The 21126-nt window shown below is 36.7% G+C and overlaps 1 protein-coding gene across 2 annotated transcripts in view; it reads right to left on the bottom strand.

Moving 5' to 3' along the window:
* LOC131033873 (protein PHOSPHATE STARVATION RESPONSE 1) overlaps positions 1-21126 on the bottom strand; it is a 165478-nt gene that overhangs the window by 63565 nt on the left and 80787 nt on the right. For both annotated transcript variants that reach the window (XM_057965171.2, XM_057965172.2), the window contains exon 6: positions 16445-16517. In XM_057965171.2, the coding sequence (XP_057821154.1) occupies positions 16445-16517 (73 nt within the window). The remainder of the gene's footprint in view (positions 1-16444; positions 16518-21126) is intronic.

Here is a 21126-nt window from a genome sequence, read left to right as displayed (position 1 = left end):
CACAACTCCTTGGGGAACATATGCATACATAAGGATGCCATTTGGGTTAACAAATGTTGGTACAACATTTCAGAGGATCATGGATGTTGCATTTTCAGATATAATTGATATTATTATGGTGGTTTTTCAAGATGACCTAATTGCTTTTCCTAAGAAAGTTGAAGACCATTGTTTCCATCTTGAGAAAATATTCACTAAGGCTCTAGAGTACAGGATTTCATTAAATCCAAAGAAGTGCAACTTTGCTATTACAAAAGGTAAGTTACTGGGTCATATTGTTTCAAAGGAAGGAGTAAGAATAGATCCAAAAAGGGTAGCAGCAATAGACAAAATACCCATCTCAAAGTCCATGAAAGCTATACAATCTTTCTTTGGTCAACTTAATTTTGTTAGAAGATTCATCTTTAACTTCGCTGAAATTGTAAAGCCCATTTCCAAGATATTAAAAAAAGGAGCTAAAATAGATTGGACAGCTGAAGCCATTGATGCTTTTGTGGCTATCAATAGAGATATCAAGGAAGCGCCAATTTTGAAATCTCCTGATTTCAGTAAACCATTTCAGATCTTTTCAATTGCCTCATTTTACACAGTTGCAACTGTCATGCTTCAGAAAAATGATTAAGGGTATGAGCAGCCAATAGCATTTTATGGTAAATCCCTTCAAGTTGCAAAACTGAAATACAATATAGTAGAAAAACAAGCTTATGCTTTGGCCAAAGATATCAAGAATTTTAGGCCTTATCTTGTAGGTGCAAAAGTTGTTGCTTATGTGCCTAATGCAGCTGTAAGGACATTTTTGTTCAATCAAAGGTAACTGGTAGAAGGTGCAGATGGATCAATAAGATCCAAGAATTCAACATTGATATTCAGATCACCAAATTGGTTAGAGGGCAGGGATTGGTTAAGCTCATGGTAGAGGAGAATCTCGAAGCTTCATAGGTAAATAGTGTTTTAAGTAAAGAAAATATCTTTTGTAGTTTGGAAATGACTTCATGGTATACAAATATTTTGTATTTCTTGAAGCATATGAGGTGTCCAAAGGATTTGACTGATAATCAGAAGAGGACATTGAAGTTTCAAGCATTAAAATATGTTTTCATTAATGGGGACTTATTTTGGAAAGACAGGGATGGTGTATTGTTGTTACGCTTAGATGTGCATCAAGATAAGGCTATGTTGAAGGAAATGCATTTCGGTGTCTGTGGAGGTCACTTCACTACTAAAACTACTACTCATAAGATTCTTAGGGCAGGATAATATTGGCCTACATTATTTGTAGATGCACAAAAATATGTGAGGAAATGTCAGGCATGTCAAAAGTTTTCAGGAAAGCTAAAATATGAAGGTGCATTGCCTCTAAGACCCATGCAAGTAGAAGCTCCTTTTCATCAATGAGGAGTTGATTTTATAGGAGAGATCAATGACAAATCAAGTGGGGGACACAAGTGGATTCTGGTTGCAACTAATTATTTTACCAAATGGATAGAAGCTATCCCAACAAGAAAAGCAACTAGTAAGGTTGTAATTGATTTTTTAATAGATCATATCAAAACTAGGTTTGGAGTTCCAATTAGGTTGATCATGGATAATGCTATGTGCTTTAGGTCAGAACATCGCATATGGTATAGCTGTGTCTTATTCTTCGCCATATCATCCACAGGGGAATGGCCAAGCCGAGTCTAGTAATAAGGGTCATGAAGATTATAAAAAGAGTGTTAGAAAAGAATAAAAAGAGTGTTAGAAAAGAATAAAAGGGCATGGGACTCGAAACTCGAGATGGCATTATGGACTAACAAAGTGAAGTAAAGAAAGTTGCAGGAAAGTCGCCCTTTGAACTTGTATATGGAGCGCAAGCTAGAATGTTGATGAACAATTTGTTACCTGTTTATAAATTCATTCAAGAAGAAGACATTGACATCCCCAAACCTTTGGAAAAAAGGATGGAACAACTAGCGGAGCTTGATGAGATTAGATCACAAGCACAGAGGAAAAATGCTAGGTTACATCAATAAGCAAAGTACTTATATGATAAGAAAGCTTCAGACTAGGATTTATTGTTGATGATTTGGTCCTAATGTGGAATGCCAGAAGCCAAGACAATGATAAACATGGTAAATTTGAAGCCTTATGGCCTGGCACATTTGTGGTTACTAAAAAACATGGTGAAGACTCATATTACTTGCAAAACATGAGTGGAGAAAACCAAGAACTGCCAGTGCATGGCCAATTCTTGAAGCAATACTTTGCTTGAAATCATAATCCATGCATAGTAGTTTTAGTGTACATGTTTGTATATATTCCTATGTGTGTCTGGTTTTGCTTGGTGTTCTTTCGGTCTAGTATGTCCCCCAGAGTCTTCTGGAACCTTGCATTGATCTGAGAGATCAATCACTCCCAACTAGAGCCACTGTTGGGATTGTCAAAATTCCATGGTTCACTTGTCCTAGATTTACCCTAGAACTGATCCCTAAAGGTGAAATAGATCATATTCAAAAATTGCCTAAGACCAAAATGTAAACCCTTGTCTCTTATGTTGAAGCATTATATTCCTTCATTGACTTGTTCACCTGGTTAGGCCCCACTTAATTCATGTTTCATGTGTGCTTGATCGTCTTCTTACCGGCCCCATTTGTTAGCCATACTATTTTTAGCTGGTTTCCCTTTGTGTCAATTAAAAGTCTAAGTGTTGAGGTATTTATCCTTGTGATTATTTATGACAACCCCTCGACCCTTCCTTTTCCTAGTTGAAGTCTTCACAATCCCATAGACAATGATTAAGTAAGGTTTACCCCGCACCCCCGTAGGAGGAGCGTGGGGTGAACATTGATGTAGTAGCTGACGGTCTACTTTGCACCCCTGCGTGGTGAACAATGATGATTGTGGATACACTGTAGGGCCATGGGGTGAGAAATTAATGTTAAGTCCATACCACCCCACACCCTCGCACAATTGTTGACAGATAGGATATGAGTACTGTGGGACTGCAAGGTGAGGTGTTTGTGGTGGGGCCAACGAGCAGTAAAGATAGTCTTACCTCGCACACCCGGGGGGGTGTCATAAGAAAAGTCAGCCATCCTTTCATTACATTACTTGCTGATTTAGTGTTTTATTTATACTATTAATTATTCTCATTGCTTCTTTATGAACAGTTGTTGTCCTTGTTGGTAAACACAAAGCATTGACTTTCATCTTTTAAACAAATCACTATCATTAAAAAGATGTCCACATTATCATGAGTCGTCGCACATTGAAGTGTAACAGCCATTCTTTATGAAGGGAACTCGCCATCTTGATGGAAGATAACTACACACATAAATTTTGATTGTTGCATTATGATATTAATTACTTTATACTAACCGCTGTCCAAAGCTCAACATAGTATAATAATGCCTATGTTCTTAAACTTTCATCAATGACGGTGAATATTGTTATGGTATTCATTATGACCTAATCGGGGTCATGACAATAGCATTCAAAAAGAGTTCAAACTTCGGAGCTTGGATCAACAGGTTGATTGGGTGAAGCATAGGGATATTGTTGACCTTCAGCTTATTGATAACCCACTCTTTGAAATGAGTGTTGACTGGACACTTGATAATCCACTTTTCAAGTTGGGTGAAGGAGTTCTTTCTGACTCCGATGATAAGAGTGAAATTGATTGCAAGATTTGGGACCCGAGTGTAGTTTTCAGTAATGTTTGGTCTCAAGATTGGAGTAGTGGGTCAATTCCTAGAGTTAGTACTACTGCCCACTTTCCAATCAGCTTACATGAGTTCAGATTCTGATCTACATATGAGTTGGATGGTTTCTTCAGTACAACATATAGGTAGTTCATGGTCAAGGATTGATGGTAGAGATGATTTCATCATAGGAGATGGGTTTTCAGCTACTCCCATATTCATGACTCCTATGTGTTTAGTGAGATTTCAGATTATTTACTGTTGTCTTAGTTTTTTCACATTGCTTATGTTGATCTTAGTCTATGGGCAGATTGATTTTGAGCTCTTGCAGATTTCAGTACAGTTAGTTGTGGGAGATCTTTCGGGTATGGTTCAGTTATTTTACACTTCCACTTAGGAGAGTATTGGCCATTGCAGTCACTTTTATATGTTAGTATGCATGCTTCCAGATGATGATTGGTTGATTGCAGCAAGTTGGGTTTGTTGGCATATTCGAGTTGCTTCCCTTGACACTTGGAGCTTGTCGATGATATGATTTCAGTTGGTGATCACAAAGACACTACTTGATTAGCTGATTTCATAGTTGGATATGTTTACATCTTCTTTACTAGTCCCTTGACAGTGATAGATCAGTTTCTTGTTTGGGACTTCATGAGGAGATATACTAAGGATTATGGTTTTGGGCTGAGCATATATTCCTTTTAGTTGCCCAAGATCATGTTAGTTACCGGGATTGCAGTTATGGATTTTTCTGGAATGCCCCAACAAGAGATGTTTCATGTTGTGATCAGAGTGGCGCAGCGTCAACATGGTGGCTCCTTCCTGAGGATGACTTTGGACCTTGGGATCATTCTTGGTTACAGTATAGATAAATTTGATGATTTGGGAGTTGTGATAGCATTGCTTGAGGACAAGCATTCTTTAGGAAGGGAGGACTATAATGTCCTCATTTTAATGCCTTCCTATTCTTCTAGGATCGACCAATTTCTAGGGTTTCATGGAGGTTTCTTCACAAGGAGTTTTCCTATATTTTTGGTGAGCTTAGTTCTTAGTTTCAACGAGTTTTGTTGACAATTGCTATTTATAGTAAGTGCTTCTATGCCACCAATCTTTCTAGGTATTTTTTGGTTTGTTCATTTTGGTACCCAAAGAACATTGCTATTTATAGTAAGTGCTTGCATGGCACGAATCTTTCTAGGTTTTATCGAGTTTGTTCTCTAGTCCCCAAAGAACACTGCTATTTATAGTAAGTGATTGCATGGCACCAATCCTTTTGGGTTCTTTCTCTTTGGTCCTTAGAGAACACTGCTATTTATAGTAACTGTTGCATGGCACTAATCTTTTTGGGTTTTTCTAGGTTTGTTCTCTTTAGTCCTTGGAGAACACTGCTATTTATGGTAAGTGTTTGCATGGCACTTATCTTTTTGGGTTTTTTCTCTTTGGTCCTCGAAGAACACTGCTATTTATATTAAGTGCTTGCATGGCACTTATCTTTCTGGTTTTGTTCTCTTTGGTCCTCAAAGAACATTGTTATTTATAGAATGAGCTTGTGTCGACATTAGTTGTCACCTTACAGATTCAATTGGTTTTGGCAATGTTACTATTTTGGGATAGTCGATGATTACGTTAATGATCTTGACGACTTATGGTCCTCGGAGAACACTACTATTTACAGTATGAGCTTGTATTGGCATCAGTTATCTTCTAATAGCTTCAGTTGGTTTAGGTAATGTTATTATTTTGGGATATTTGATGATTTCATTGATAATGATATCTTGACAACTTATGGTGTTTTGAGGTATTATTTGAATAACGTTAAAGTATTAAAGTTAAATTGTATATTCAAATTAACGTTATTTAAATTTAATAAAGTAACTTTGTATTGGTGCCTAGGAAGTTATAAGGTTTCAAGTGATTTAATGAAGTAATTTTTAGAAATGGGCACAAACATAGGGAGACATAAGGAGTTGATAAAGTTAAATTTAAAAGATTGCACCCTAATTAGGGAATTGAGCTTGGAGTTTATAAAAAGGTATTTTGGAGCTCATTTGCTCTATGTTGAAGATTATTATCTCTTGTCTAAAAACTCTTGTGGTTCTGGAAATTGGACTTGGTTCATCTCAGCCTTTCAAAGGACGAAATCCCTCCTGAAGAAGTTTGACTATGGTAGTGGAAGATCTACTTTGGCTGATTGTTGGAAATATCATATAGGTATTTCACATGTGCATTTAGTTGAGATATTTTAGTGGTTTCTTTCAATGAATGAAGTGCAGGTTTATGAAGTGCAGGTTTCAAACAATCTTTCTTGGCACTGAATATTTTGACGATTTGTGAACCTCTTTTTGGCGTGAATTTTGGAGACTTAATGACTTCTTGTTTGGAAATTCTATACATATTTAAAGAGCTTAGCAAGTTTACAAAAGCCTAAAGAACCTATGGCTTCCCTAGGATGCTTGCAAAAGCTATTGGATATTGAAATATCTTATGTGGCTGATGACTGATAGAAATTTGTACTGCTGCAACAAATCAAGTGTCAATGAATGGTCATTTTGAGGGGTGGGCGTATAGGGTGAATATCTTTGAATGATTGAAGCAACTGTCCTACATTTCTGAGAAAAAAAATTATATTTACTGATTTATGTTTGTGAAGTTTATCTGCTGATTTATGCTTCTGAGTGTTGTATGTTCTTTATAGCTTAGTCTCACAAATAAAAGGTCAGATCTGTATCTTATTTCTGTTTGCAGCCATTTTCTATTTCATTAGTATCTTGAAATGATTGAACCAGAGCAACTGCAATTCGATTAGTTCTGGAGAAAATTCTGATCTCATCAGCATTGGTGTCATTTGAAACATTGTCCTTTTGGTGTTTTGCAAATGTTATTTATTGCTCAATCATTTCATGCATAACTGGGAAGAGATCTGTTTAAATACAAACAAACATTGTATTGTAAGCATATTGTTTGACAAAATAACTTTGAGTGGGAAAGGAAAAAGAATTAGTGGTGAACAGGGTAGGCAATTACAGTGCTATCAGAGCTCAGAATTTCCTGCCATCCTGTTGGTCAGATTCAAAAAGTAATTTTCAGATTTTAATAAGGCATCAAATGATAGATTGGGGTTGACCAAAGTAATTTATGAGACAGGCAGCAACTTAGTTTGGAATCACAAACAAGGAAAAATGTTCTCATCACTTTGGTTTGATTAGAGGGATGCTTGACCATTGTAGAGCAAGCACCTCCTGATTTGATGCAGATTTCTCTTGCTCCTACAGTGACTACTTTGAGTCAACACAAGTGGTTGAGGCATTCGGATAGTGAGATAAGGCTATTGGTTACTAGTTTGATGGAGATCACCACAATCTCAGCACCTCAATAACCCTATGAAGATAACACAATGAAGGAGGTACTTCAGCTAATTGTGATAGTTTCCAAGATCTTGGGGACATCAGAAGTCATCACTTTTCTAGAAGGGCTGCCATACTAAAAACATTTGCAGGAATCAGATTGAGTAATCTTATGCTAGATTTGGGATTGCATGATTTAATACATATAGCATGTTTCACCATTTCTTGGTCACAATCAAGATAGAGCACAATGATGATATGATTGCAGCCATGAAGACTATTATGGTTATATCGATTAATGAGACTAATACTATTTTCCAACCCCTTATGCCTATTTTGGTAGCTATTTCAAGGCAAGAACATGATATTTCTAAAGCTGCTTATGAGTTGGTCAACAAGGTGTTCAAACAATGCGAGAGAAAGCTGAAAACCTTCTTGGAAATTAACGAGGCTAATGCAGCAAAACTTGATGGAGAGATTAGCATGGAGCTCGAAGGCCTTCAAGATGATTCTTTAGTTATGTGTGCAACTGCTAAGCATGAGGAAGTGTGCAATGACAATGTCTTCACAGCAGTATTTGATCCAATTTCAGACTTATCTAGTGATGCTACTGAGACTAATGATTTCCATGTATCTTGTAATGAGTTCACTAGAAGAGCATGGTGAAAACAAATTTTCAGATGAAAGGGATCAAGAGAACAAATGTAATGATGATTCCAAATCAACTTTGGATGATGGGCATATTGAAACATGTATGATGATGCTCCCCAATCAGCTAATGGTGATGATTCTATATCTTATTCTAGTGATGATGCTTATGATAGCATAAGTACTTATGAGTTGAAGAATAAGTTGTTCATAGGGGCAACCAATCACGAGGAGTATGGTGAGCACTTTTTAACTGAACAAAGCAATCAGCCCTTTAGCATTTGGGATCCAGGTGTGATAGCACCTAAGTATGATGAGGATCCAAAATGGGATGAATTTTCTTTTGATCCTAATAATGTTTTGGTTTTAGAGCACAATGTTTACATGGAAGATGGCATTGATGGTGCTGATGACATGACTGATTTATCATTGCATGTTGTGGATCTTCAGCATGGACATTGTGGCATTGTTAATTTAGATTCACAATTCATTGTTGAGGATGATAAGGAAGAGGCATAGCCTAGAAGACTTTGATGCCAAGTATGATAGTTCTGATTTTGGTATTCATTATAACAGCAATACATTTAAATACCTTGCATGGTTATGATTTGAAGAATGAATTGTTGGTGACAGCTGAAAATGAGATACACACTTTATCCAGATTGGATGACATTAGAAGCCTAACTGAAAAATTCATATTCACAACACCAAGAGACAAATCTGAACAAAATGTTCCCCTTGCAGATTTGCACACAGTCAAGAACACTATGGAAGGAGTAAAATCAGTTTTCTTACACATGATGCATGATAGGGATGTTGCCACCAAGTTTGCAAATGAGACTTTGTCTTTGAATAAGCAATTAAGGGGAGAGGTTAGTGAGCTCACCATTGAGTTTGATTCCACTAGGCTTTCTTTTAAAAGTGTCCAAGAGGCACTTCTTGAAGCAAATGATCAGCTCTATGAGGCCAAACATTTCAAAGAGCTTGAGAACAGAGAAATGGCCAAGAAGATCAGTTAGGTAACAGAGGATTTTGATAGCATTCAGGAAGAGTTTGAACTTGCACATTGTCCCATTAAATCTGAAATTAGGAGCTTGGATCAGAAGGATGATTGGGAGGAACATAGGGATATTGTTGACCTTCAGCTGATTGATAACTCACTCTTTGAAATGAGTGTTGATTGAACACTTGATAATCCACTCTTCAAATTGGATGAGGGAGTTCTTTCTGACTCCAGTGATGAGAGTGGAATTGATTGCAGGATTTGGGACCCGGGTGTAGTTTCTAACAATGGGTTTGGACTTAAGATTGGAGTGTGGGTCAATTTCTAGAGTCAGTGCTACTGTCCACTTTCCAATCAGCTTAGACATGAGTTCATATTCTACATGAGTTGGATGGTTTTTTCAGTCCAGCAGATGGGTAATTCATGATCAAGGATTGATGGTGGAGGTGATTTCATCATAGGAGATGGGTTTTCAGGTACTCCCATATTCATGACTACTATGTATAAGTGAGATTTCAGATTATTTACTGTTGCCTTAGTTTTTTCACATCGCTTATGTTGACCTCAGTCTATGGGCAAATTAATTTTGAGCTCTTGCCCATTCCAGTGCAGACAGTTGTGGAAGATCTTCTAGGTATAGTTCAATTATTTTCCATTTCCACTTGGAAGAGTATTGGCCTCTGCAGTTACTTCAAGATGTTAGTACGCATGTTTCCAAATGATGATTGGTTGATTGCAACGAGTTGGGTTTGTTGGCATACTTGACTTGCTTCCCTTGACACATGGAGATTGAATGTCAGTGATATGATTTTAGCTGGTGATCACAGACACTACTTGGTTAGCTGATTTCAAAGTTAGATATGTTGACATCTTCTTTACCAGTCCCTTGACAGTGATGGATCAGTTTCTTGTTTGGGACATCATGAGGAGATATACTAAGGATTATGGTTTTGGGCTAAGCATATATTCCTTTCATTTGCCCAGGATCATGTTAGTTACAGGGATTGCAATTATGGATTTTACTGGAATGCCTCAGCAAGAGATGTTTCATGTTGTGATCAGAGTGGTGCAGTGTCGACATGGTGGCTCCTTTATGAGGATGACTTGAGACCTTGTGATCATTCTTGGTCACCATCTGGATCAATTTGATGATTTGGGAGTTGTGATGGCATTGCTTCAGGACAAGCAATCTTAGGGAAGCAAGGATTGTAATGTCCCCATTTTAATGCCTTCCTATTTTGCTAGGGTTGGCCAGTTGCTAGGGCTTCCTAAAGGTTTCCAATTTCATAAGGAGTGTTCCTATATTCATGTTGAGTTCAATTCTCAATTTCAACGGGTTTCATCGATGGTTGCTATTTATAGTAAGTGCTTGTATGCCACCAATCTTTATAGGTTTTTTTGGATTTGTTCTCTTTGGTTCCCAAAGAACACTATTATTTATAGTAAGTGCTTTCATGGCGCTAATCTTACTAGATTTTTTTGGGTTTGTTCTATTTGATCCTTGGAGAACACTACTATTTATGGTAAGTGATTGCATGGAATTACTCTTTCTAGGTTCTTTTGAGTTTGTTCTCTTTCGTCCTTGGAGAAAATTTCTATTTATAGTAAGTTCTTGCATGGCACTTATCTTTCTCGGTTTTTCTAGGTTTGTTCTCTTTGGTCCTTGGAGAACACTACGATTTATCGTATGAGCTCATGTCATCATCAGTTGTCACCTTACAGATTCAGTTGGTTCTAGCAGTGTTACTAATTTGGGATAGTCGGTGATTGCATTAACGATCTTGACAACTTATGGTCCTCAGAGAACACTACTATTTACATTATGAGCTTGTATTGGCATCAATTATCTTCTTATAGCTTTGGTTGGTTTAGGCAATGTTACTATTTTGAGATAGTCGGTGATTAAATTTATTATGATATCTTGATGACTTATGGTGTTTTGAGGTATCATTTAAAGAACGTTAAAGTATTAATGTTAAATTCGATATTTAACTTAGCGTTATTTAAATTTAATAAAGTAACTTTATATTGGTGCCTAGGGAGTTATAAGGTTTTAATGATTTAATAAAACAGTTTTTATAAATGGGCACCAACATAGTGAGAAATAAGGAGTTGATAAAGTTAAATTTTAAAGATTGCACAACCCTAATTAGGGTGCTGAGCTTGGAATTTATAAAATGTTATTTTGGAGATCTTTTTCTCTATGTTGAAGATTATTATCTCTTATCCAAAAACCCTTGTGGTTCTAGAGATTGGACTTGATTCATCTTAGCCTTCTAGAGGACAAAATCCCTTTTGAAGAAGATTATCTATGGTAGTGGAAAATCTACTCTGGCTGATTGTTGGAAATATCATATAGGTATTTGACATGTGCATTTAATTGAGATATTTTGGTGGTTTCTTTCAATGAATAAGTGCAGGTTTCAAAAACTCTTTACTGCCATTGAATATTTTGAGGATTTGTGAGCCTCTTTTTGGCATGGATTTTGGAGACTCGGTGGCTTCTTGTTTGGCAATTCTATACATATTTAAAGAGCTTAGCGAGTTTGGGAAAGGCTAAAGAACTTATTGCTGTCCTAGGATGATTGCAAGTGCTATTGGATATTGAAATATCTTATGTGGTTGATGACTGATTGCAATTCGTACTACAGCAACAAATCAAGTGTCAATGAAGGCTCATTTTAAGGGTTGGACGTAGAGGGTGGATATCTTTGGATGATTGAAGCAACTGTCCTGCATTTCTGAGCACAACAATTATATTTACTGATTTATTATATGAAGTTTATCTGCTGATTTATGCTTCTGAGTGCTGTATGTTCTTTACAGCTGATCTCGCAAAGAAAAGGTCAGGTCTGAATCTTATTTTTGTTTGCAGCCATTTTCTATTTCATGAGTATTTTGTAATGATTGAACCAAAGCAAGTGCAATCAAATTAGTTCTGGAAAAAATTCTGATCTTGTCAGCATTGGTGTCATTGGAAATATTAATGAAACATTGTCCTTTTGGTGTTTTGCAAATGTTATTTATTGCTCAATCATTTCATGAATAATGGGAAGAGATCTGTTTAAATAATAAATACAAACAAACATTGTATTTCAAGCAAATTGTTTGACAAAATACCTTTAGGAAAGGAAAAACAATTAGTGGCAAACAGGTTAGGCCATTACAATTTAGTTCGAAAAAAAGGACATTAAATGTCTACCCTTGTACTACCTTATCTTCTTATAATACTCAATCAAAAGACTAACATTATTATGCCAGTGTCAACCTAAAAATGTAAAAGGCAACCCTCTATTTGTAACATGAAGAGGTGTGCTTGAGAGTGATAATAAAAAATTTCACTCACAAAATAGATCATATTCCCAAGTTAAACATGGTAAACTCAGCTAAAAAGTAAACAATGCAAATAGATGACTGAAGCCTAAACCATACTCAACTATGACACTAGTATTATATCACACATCATGCTGAGAATTCAGAAAATTGTCTGAGTATTTCGTTAAAGCATGCAAGCAGTAGAAGCATTAAATTATAGGAAAGGAAACAATCACCATGACATAGTTTGAAAACTGAGACTCAGCTAAAATTCAGCAGCCCAAAAATTTCACTTGGACTCAGCCTTCAGGGAAAAAACTCTGCAAATAATATAAATTAATTAAACACACAAAAAACATAATGCAAGAGAAGCATAAAGAATGAATTTAGAAAATACATAAATCTAGTCTAATGACAATAGCATAACTCATAATCAGGACTGGCTCAGCAAACAAAAAGCATAAATGAAATTCAATTAATCAAAGATTCAACAAAGAAAAATTGATGAAACTAAACAACATGGAAATACTAATAAAAATAGGGAAAAGAACGTTGTTTTTGTCATTTCAAGCCAAACAAAGTGAAAAGAACTCTTCTTTTCTAACCAGTGTAGGCCTAAAAACAGTTTTTATTCTTTTCTTTTTTAGACCAAAGCAGGGATCTGAAGGCAGCCACTGCCAACAGAGCCGAGGGACAGCACCCCCTGCATGATCCCTATCATGATACAAGGTGAGGTAAAAGGGTGGAGCCCCTACCACCAAACCCAGGTTTAAGGCATTTGAGGCCACAAGGACCTTCATGGTGCATGCCACTTTTCATTATTTTACCACTTTTAAGTTTTAAACAACCATCAATAAATCAATTCAAACTGCTGAGATCCAAGTTGTTGAAGACAAACATGACAAAAAGTAAGGATTTTTTGTAGGGTTTTCAGCAGATTCTTTAGCAGCCGAGTTCTCTTGTCAGACTCACTGAGCCCAAGCAAGTTTCAACAGAGACCTGCCAAGTAAATCACCAAATACTTGAGTTTCTACAGTGGACTCATCTTGTGAATTTTGGGCAAGTTACTCATCTGCTGCAGAAAATTGCAAGTCATGAGCAAGTTACTGCTCTGCTGCAGATATTCACAAATCATGGGCAAAGTACTGGCTAAGTTTTAAACACTGATATATCCATATTGATAATAAATTTATTCAGTTCCTCCACAAAATCAAATTGCAAAGCATCATCATAAATGATCAAAGTCTCTTCAATAGTTCCACCTGATAATCAAGTATAAATGAGGAATCAGCAATCTAGGATACTATGTGTCACCTTCCAATCACAGTGCTTCTCATTATACTTGGTTGTTGCAAATATAAAATTCCAACCTGATCACAACAGCATTAAGCAAATCTAGATCTTATTGAGGCATATCATCTCCACAAAGCTGGTAAACCTTTACCTGGTTCTACTTGCTAAGCAAACTACTCGACCACCTTTGACCTAAGTTGCCGGTTCTGGTTCGGGCTTGGGTTCAGGTTCGAGATTCGGGTTTGCATGTTCTGCCAAATTTTTTTGGGAGGGGTTTGGGTTTGTTAGTACAAAAACATATGAAATAAAAAATATATGCATACATGCAATAGTAGTTATGTTCAAAATACACCACTATGCTAATAGTCAACTAACATCGCAAAATACACCACCATATTAATAGTCAAAACTCGATTGTCATGATGTATATAACAAACTGATGGGTGCGATGTGTGAACATAGTAGCCTAGTTGCTGCCTCTTGGGGATGTTATTCCCTTCATCTTGTGGAGCCTTGACCTGAAGGTGGATCATTGATGGGTTTTGCGTAGGGAAACTCAAGAAAAAACCATGTTTTGATGAGCTGTACAGTTCCAGGCACGTTTTTTCAGCAGCAAATCATAAGCAGACCCATAGGTTGTTGTTTAGAGCTGCAAACTGACTGTTTTTGATCCTTCAATGAGTCTTGGTATGAGTTGGAGCTAATATTTGAGGTGCTGGTAAGGTTGAGGCTTTCTAGTGTGTTGTTGATAAATTTGGAAATTAGCTGGGTGAGCTTACTTGCTTTCCTACCTGATACAAAGTGTTCCCTATCATTTATTGGTCTACAGCTATCCATTCCTGCATTTGGAGGGGTCTATTCAATGCTGGGTGTGTTCAAAAACTTATTGCAGACTTGTAACTCACTATTTGCTGCATATTGGAGACTTTGGGAGGCATACCTTGAAGCATGAATGTCCTGAGGGGGTGTCATACAATTCATAGCATCAACTGAATTTAACATATCAGACCTTTTTGGCAAAAAAACACTCACAAAATGTTTAAAAAATTGACTTCAGTGCCAAATTCCTCTCAGGTTCCTTGAAATTCTCCAAAATTCTGCCCAGGTTCTTCCCGGGTTCGCAGGGCCGAACCCACAGGCTGTGGGCAAGACCCTGGCCGAACCCACAGGGAACTGGACCAGCACCCGGGGGGTCCACCTGCAGAACCTGGTAACTGAGCCTTTGACACCTCTGTGTGCCAATTGGTGGAAAGTGGTGTTATAAATTGATTTGGGAACACATTTCAGTAGTCATTAGACATTTTGGAGTAAAGTTCACATAGGCAGACCAAAAAATATATTTTTAAAAGCCACATCTCACAATAGACATTACAAGATGCATCTATCTTGTACAAAGTGCATCATAGCCAAACATGAAAATAAGAAACATGGATTATACACTCCTCAACTCCAACTAAAACTTCAGAATTAATCTCTATAAATTCCTATGCTTCTCCCACTACTAAGCATGGCCATGATTGTGTTCTTGTTCTTAGCAGAATTTCAATAATGGCTACAGTAGCCCTTGTCAAAAGTAATCTGAACTATAGATACTCCAAGATTTCCATTCAATATGGAAGGACTCACTTTGGTTTACAAGATACCATTGTTTTAAATTAAGGCACCAGATTTATAGGTCGGACACATTGTAGGAAAACCCTTAGAAGTTAGAACCATATGATGAATCGAAAGGTATCAGTTAACTGCACCATGTTTCCATCCCCAAATTGTCGACCACATAAAAGCAGTGAACATAATGATGGCACATTTCCTCATGATGCACAATTTCTAAATCTGATGCACGTGGAATTAAAAACTACCTTTCATTCAAAACAAATACAACAAAGCTCTGCACTGCTCTACAGAACACCACCATCATCAAGCTCATTTAGTGTTTTAGCCTCCAAAGCATGTTGCTGTAGCTTACCATGTTTTGCAGAAACAGAATCTCAATCAACACAAAAGGAATCTCAGAAAGCAACAAAGTTTAATGAGCAGCGCCAGCATATTCAACAAGTAAATATTTTTTTTATAGAAAACCAATGTCAAACTAAGCAGTGCCATGACCAATATTAAACACCACACCAATAATAGGTTAGTGCAGAGTTTGCTTCACCTGCAAAAAGTAAAGGAAAGCATGTCCTCACAAGAAGATAGTTCTTTGCTATGGACTATATGCATCACTACGCAGGTGAGAAATAATGCCTTCAATCTCCTTTGATAATGGGTCATCCCTTCCCACGGTCATCTGTAATATCTATTGTGCCTGGCTTTATCTTTTTAACAATTTATGGTTTACCCACATTAACTTCAACCCACTTGTTGGCTTGGCTCCTTTAATACTGTGCTTTTCCATAAAATTTAGCTTGTAGTTTGCTTTGAATCTTATTTTTGCTCCTCCATGCTGTTTCTGCTGGCTATACTTTCAAGTCTAGTTGACCTACTATGGTAATCTGTGGACATGATAATATATTTTCTCTAAATATAAAAATATTGACCTTTAGTGTTGTACATTTCTAGTCATTGCATCAGTATTTTTCAGCACATGATTCTCATTAACAGAAACCTTACCCGTATTCCTCAAATTTCTAAGGTTATCATATTTGATTGCAGATTTCACTTCACTTGCTACTGCTTTCTTATATAAAATATTGGGTAATCCATGAATAATATCCAATTTCTTCCTTTTTTTTACCACGATTCAATTTTTTTTCTAGTACATATATCATCATTAAGAACAACTTCTCTTGTTTAAGAAATATACATAAAAAATTGAATACTTGATACTCAGACGAATCCACTGAGGTACAAGCTTGAAGCAACTAACCATGTGGTTTTGCACAACTCATCATGTTCAAGGAAAACCAACAAAATCTATAACATGAAAAGCCAACGAAGAAATTTAAAAAACAAGGCTGAAAATGACTTCAACAGACAAAAGATGCACAATATAAGTCAGCATTGCTTTCATATCTACTACTTCAAAATAAATGAATAATGTACATCATATATGAAAATGAGTGCAGATTAGAGACACCGACACATATTCTAAAGAAACATACAGGGGAGCACGTGGTAAACAAGGTGAAAGACCAAAAAATTAGCAAACAAAATATGCTTACATTTTTAGGTCCAAAACTGCTACATTGTCAGAAGAATTGTTTTCCTCATGTCCAGCACTGCAAGAAGTTTTGACTGGTACCAGAAAAGATTATACGGATAAGCATTCTCAGTAGAAGTAGCAAAATAAAAATAATTTGGTGTCACAACCCTTTTTATTTTCATATCTATTATTATCTACCAGTCTAATTGATTTTTAAATTTATCAAATCTTATTACGTAATTTAACCTTAGTTATTTATTAATGACTTCAAACTAATATTCTTTTATAATTATCAAATAAAATACTTTTAACGCACAGTTCAATAAGATATAATTTTAACCTGATCTTTATATTTTTTATTTATTTATTGCCTTGCACTTAAAATTGGTGGTGGTGGAGAAGTGTTAACAGTATCATGGAATTTGAAGGATTTTCTATTTTAAGGGGGGAAGAGCATTTCAAATAAAGAAAAAGAGTTTTGGGGTGCTTTGGGTTGATGACATTTATAAATGGAGATCCCAACAATAGTTGAGGGAAGGGGGCTATTTCTTTGAGGTCTTACGCTCTGCTGGAAAATGGCATATACTTCTGCATTTTCTTTCAGAGGTGAGGAGATGAGCATTAGAGTAGGAATCTTTTTGGTTTATAGTGAAATTAATATCAGATTATGGATCATGACTGTGCCATTAGTCAGAAAAAGGTTTATGGAGAAGGGAGAAAGGGTGCGCGGTCCTTATTCATTTCATAGAGGTACTTTGGGAATATCAATGAGGATGGAGATATAGTGTCAAAGATATCTGTACAAAAGATCTATAGATCGATTTGTGAGGTAGGCCAAAGTTATGTACTAATGCATGTCAATAGGAAAGGAATGCTTTGATTTTCCCTTTCTTTAATTATTTTAGGCACTTTCAACAGCATACTGCCTTAAGTGCTCTGGGTTAGTCTTTAGACAATGTAATGCTTTTATTGTTGCTTAAAATTTGAAGATTCTGTTTTATCTTTTACTTGTACAGATCCTTTAAATTTCTAAGACCTTATCAATAATTTTCATTTGTATGAAAAAAAACAATGTCTTCCAATCAATCTAGCTGCATGCAATACAGAATGGGAAGTTTAGTTTAGAAAGATAATTAGTCAAGGTTAAGTCTTCATGCATTCTCAGTTTCAAAACTTGTAATTAATTCCAAGGGTATGGACGAACCTTCTTACTTTTCAATTTTAGAATAATTGCATTCTTCATTAAGAGGAGAATGCTGGTTTAAGTAAATGCCTGATACGGTTTCATATTTCTTTCATTATCATAGATTGCATGAATACCAATTCTCTTCAGTCATAGCAAGATTTCTGCAACCAAACCATTCTCAAAGGGATTTTGAGCTGCCACTCACTATCACCCTCATCAAACTGAAATCTAGATAGTCCAGACTGTATCATTATTCCAAACTAGAAAGACAAAAAAAATGGCATAGGGCAAATAGTCTCTAAACCAATTTTACTATTATTAAGTCACGTAAAGCACCTATTTCGTATTACAAAATTAATAATGAATGGTAACATTATTTGAGAATTCTTTATTGAATATATATAAGAATTGAATAATATTAATTGCTCAGATGGTTTTTGCTCTGCTTGGGTTTTTGGCTTTTTTCTGCATACTACTATTTGTTTGTGTCAGTCTTCCATCATACTGCATCGGTCTTGCGTCACACTGCATTTGCTGCAGGATTTTAGTTTTATAATGGCCTTAGCCAGCTTCATACTAGCAGTTGATGTTGGTGTTGATGTTTTGGCATCTGGTGTTAATGGCTCCACTGAACAAGCAACCCCAAAAATTTGTGCCGAAAGTTTTCCACGAGGTACACCTTCTGATAACCCAACAGATGTGGCTTTACCCATTCTGGAATTTGATTCTACATGTCAATGGAGAGCCATACACTTATAGGTTATCTTGTTGGGAGGGTCTTGTTGATGTGTGTTTTATGCACATGCAAGCATCAAAATAAAATATCAAAGTACTTTACCCTCTCTTGAACAAAATGACCTCAAATGCTAAAGGTAAGATCAACTAAAATGATTCCAATGTTTCTACAGTCAGGTCTTGACAAGTGCGTAACTCAATGGTAGATGTGAATTGTTGTTTTCACTTGGGGACTTACACAATTGTTCGAATCAACTTTGCTTATCATGAATGTGGAATGGGTGTGTAGATAACTTAGGATTTGGCAATGTAGTTTTGAACTTAATTCTAACAAGACTTTCTAAAAAAGGGACAAAAAGGAACAGGGATAGGAATTCTATTCTAAACCTAGAATGCAAGAAGTGAGGAATAAATTCAGTGGAACCAAACTAGGCAAGCTCTCACCATCAAATCGAACAGATTTTGACACAAGCGTAGAGCAATCATCTAAGGTGTATTTCATAGATTTTCAAATTACTACCATCAAACATTGATACCATCCAGGTTGATGCATAACAATGGACGTATAATAATCGAAGTTAAGCTTACATAAATTTCTAGTTGACCACGTAGGGCGCACTTACAATCAGCAAGAGGCTAGTGGTATGGATTAATGGATTCCACACAAATACATTCAACAAATTCTTTCATTCAATCTAACAAACATTGAAAGCAAATTCTAATATAACTTGGAGGAATTGAGAACCTTGAATGCAAAACAATACTTAAACAAAAATCACCATCAAGTCAAACAATGATTTATATTCAAATCTGCAACATCTACCAACAATTCTCAAAAATCTCTCTTACAAATGAGAGGCAATGAGGTATATATAGAGTCTCGCACAAAATGGATGGCCAAGATTAAATCAAAATCAAGGGCCAAGATCATGCCAACAAAACCCTAGAGTTGCCCTAATTAGGGTTTACATAAAAAATGGATCCACCAACATATGGCCCAATAGAAAGATATCTAGTCATCAAATAGGGAATCTTCTAGAAGATTCCATCCTGCATCTCTTTCTCTCACAGCATAATCCAAGAACCTAGCTAATACAAAATCTAACTCCTCCATGGAAATGCAGGGTAAGGTATCCTGTTGTAAATCAATCACGTCCAACTCATCCGAGCAAGCATCCAATGTGTTCTCCTAATCTGGCATGAGCTTTTGTGAATTGTGAACATGAATCAACAAAGAGACCAGGTCATCTATCGGACTCTTCTTCAAAGAGTCCAACTGATTGAAGTACATGAACTTCATTTTGTCTCTCAATTCTGCTAAATGTAAACCAATGGCTTCACTGACATCAACTCCCAATAACTCCTCAATCGAGGCAAGGATCTTCGACTGAATATCATGAATTGATCCTTCCATCTCTGCACAATTTTTTTGTGCGCTCTCATAAGTTGATTTCTTTATGGCTAATGAACAGTACCAGCCATGGAAATTGTATCTATCTCCATTATGCACAATATTCTCCCTGATCAATGTGGACAAAGGAATCCTCTTCAAAGCTCTAAGGCGTGGAATAGTGTTCTCCTGAATAAGTCAGAATTCCTCCCAAACTCCCTCCAAATACTGTATCCTGAATATGAGTCATGTTGTCCTGTCAAAAGCTTGGACAAAATGAGTAAGGAAATCATCCACCTGTCTCTTTGTATCCTCAATCCGTTTCTCCACCTCCAAGAGTATCTCTCGCTACCTCATAATGTGTATGTAGTCCACGATCAATTGCAATAGAGGAAATAAGGGTGGGATTCTCATGCCTTATCCCTGCAATATACTCTCTAAGTCTGATATTCTCTTCTTCGCACTTCTCTCTCTTCTCTATCTCCCTATCCAATCTCCCACTGATTGCCTTGAGGGTATCACCAACCTCCTGAAATTCCCGCTCTTTTGTAGTACGGCCAAGGGCAACTGAAGAAATATGGAAATCCATGGGAGTAGCAATGTTCGTCGTCACATCTCCAATAGTAACGGCCACCTACGCAATCCGCATTCTTGTCTCATCTCTAGCTATGTGTGACAAAATCTCATCTTTCTTAGGTTCTTTCTCCTTGTTTCTCTTAGCTAAGAAGTCATCAATGTCGTCAATAGGTTGTGCCTCTACCATCTTCTTACTTTTCTCCATACTCTTTATCAACCAATCAGAAATAACGGCACTCTCCATACCATCATCGAGACACATCTCTCAATCAAGCTCTCTCAATGCCGAGATAACACCATCATCATCATCATCAGGATTATCCCTAGTCAAATCATATACATTCTTCCCCAAACTAACCTCCAAAAGGACAGTAGGAGATCCCGACTGATCATCATCCTCATTAGGTGGAGCAGATGTAGCTGTGGCATGTAAATCCTGAACATTCTCTAGTAATAGCACTGTGTTGGAACATTGCTCAGACTCTTTGCTCTGTTCTGGCACTTCAACTTCCTTGATTGATGAGACACTGAGAAGAGGTGAAGGAATGATAGTCTTGTGTTTCTTCTTCTTAACCTCCTCAATCTTCTTCCCTCTAGCCTTGACTTCCCCTGGAGTGTTCTTCCTTCGTTTAGGAATTTGACTCTCCTCATCTGCATGAATCCTTATATCGTTGATAGTCCTTTGATCATCTTCGGAAGCGGATTCCTCCTATTTCATCCTTTCATAAGTGAAGGTAACACCCATGTCAACTAACTTGTTCATCTGATGGTCTACCCATCTTCGGGAGAAACTCAAGACCTTTCTCATCAATAC

This window comes from Cryptomeria japonica, chromosome 2 (assembly GCF_030272615.1).
Source record: "Cryptomeria japonica chromosome 2, Sugi_1.0, whole genome shotgun sequence".
Classification (NCBI taxonomy): domain Eukaryota; kingdom Viridiplantae; phylum Streptophyta; class Pinopsida; order Cupressales; family Cupressaceae; genus Cryptomeria; species Cryptomeria japonica.
This window is presented reverse-complemented; position numbering and strand designations above follow the sequence as displayed.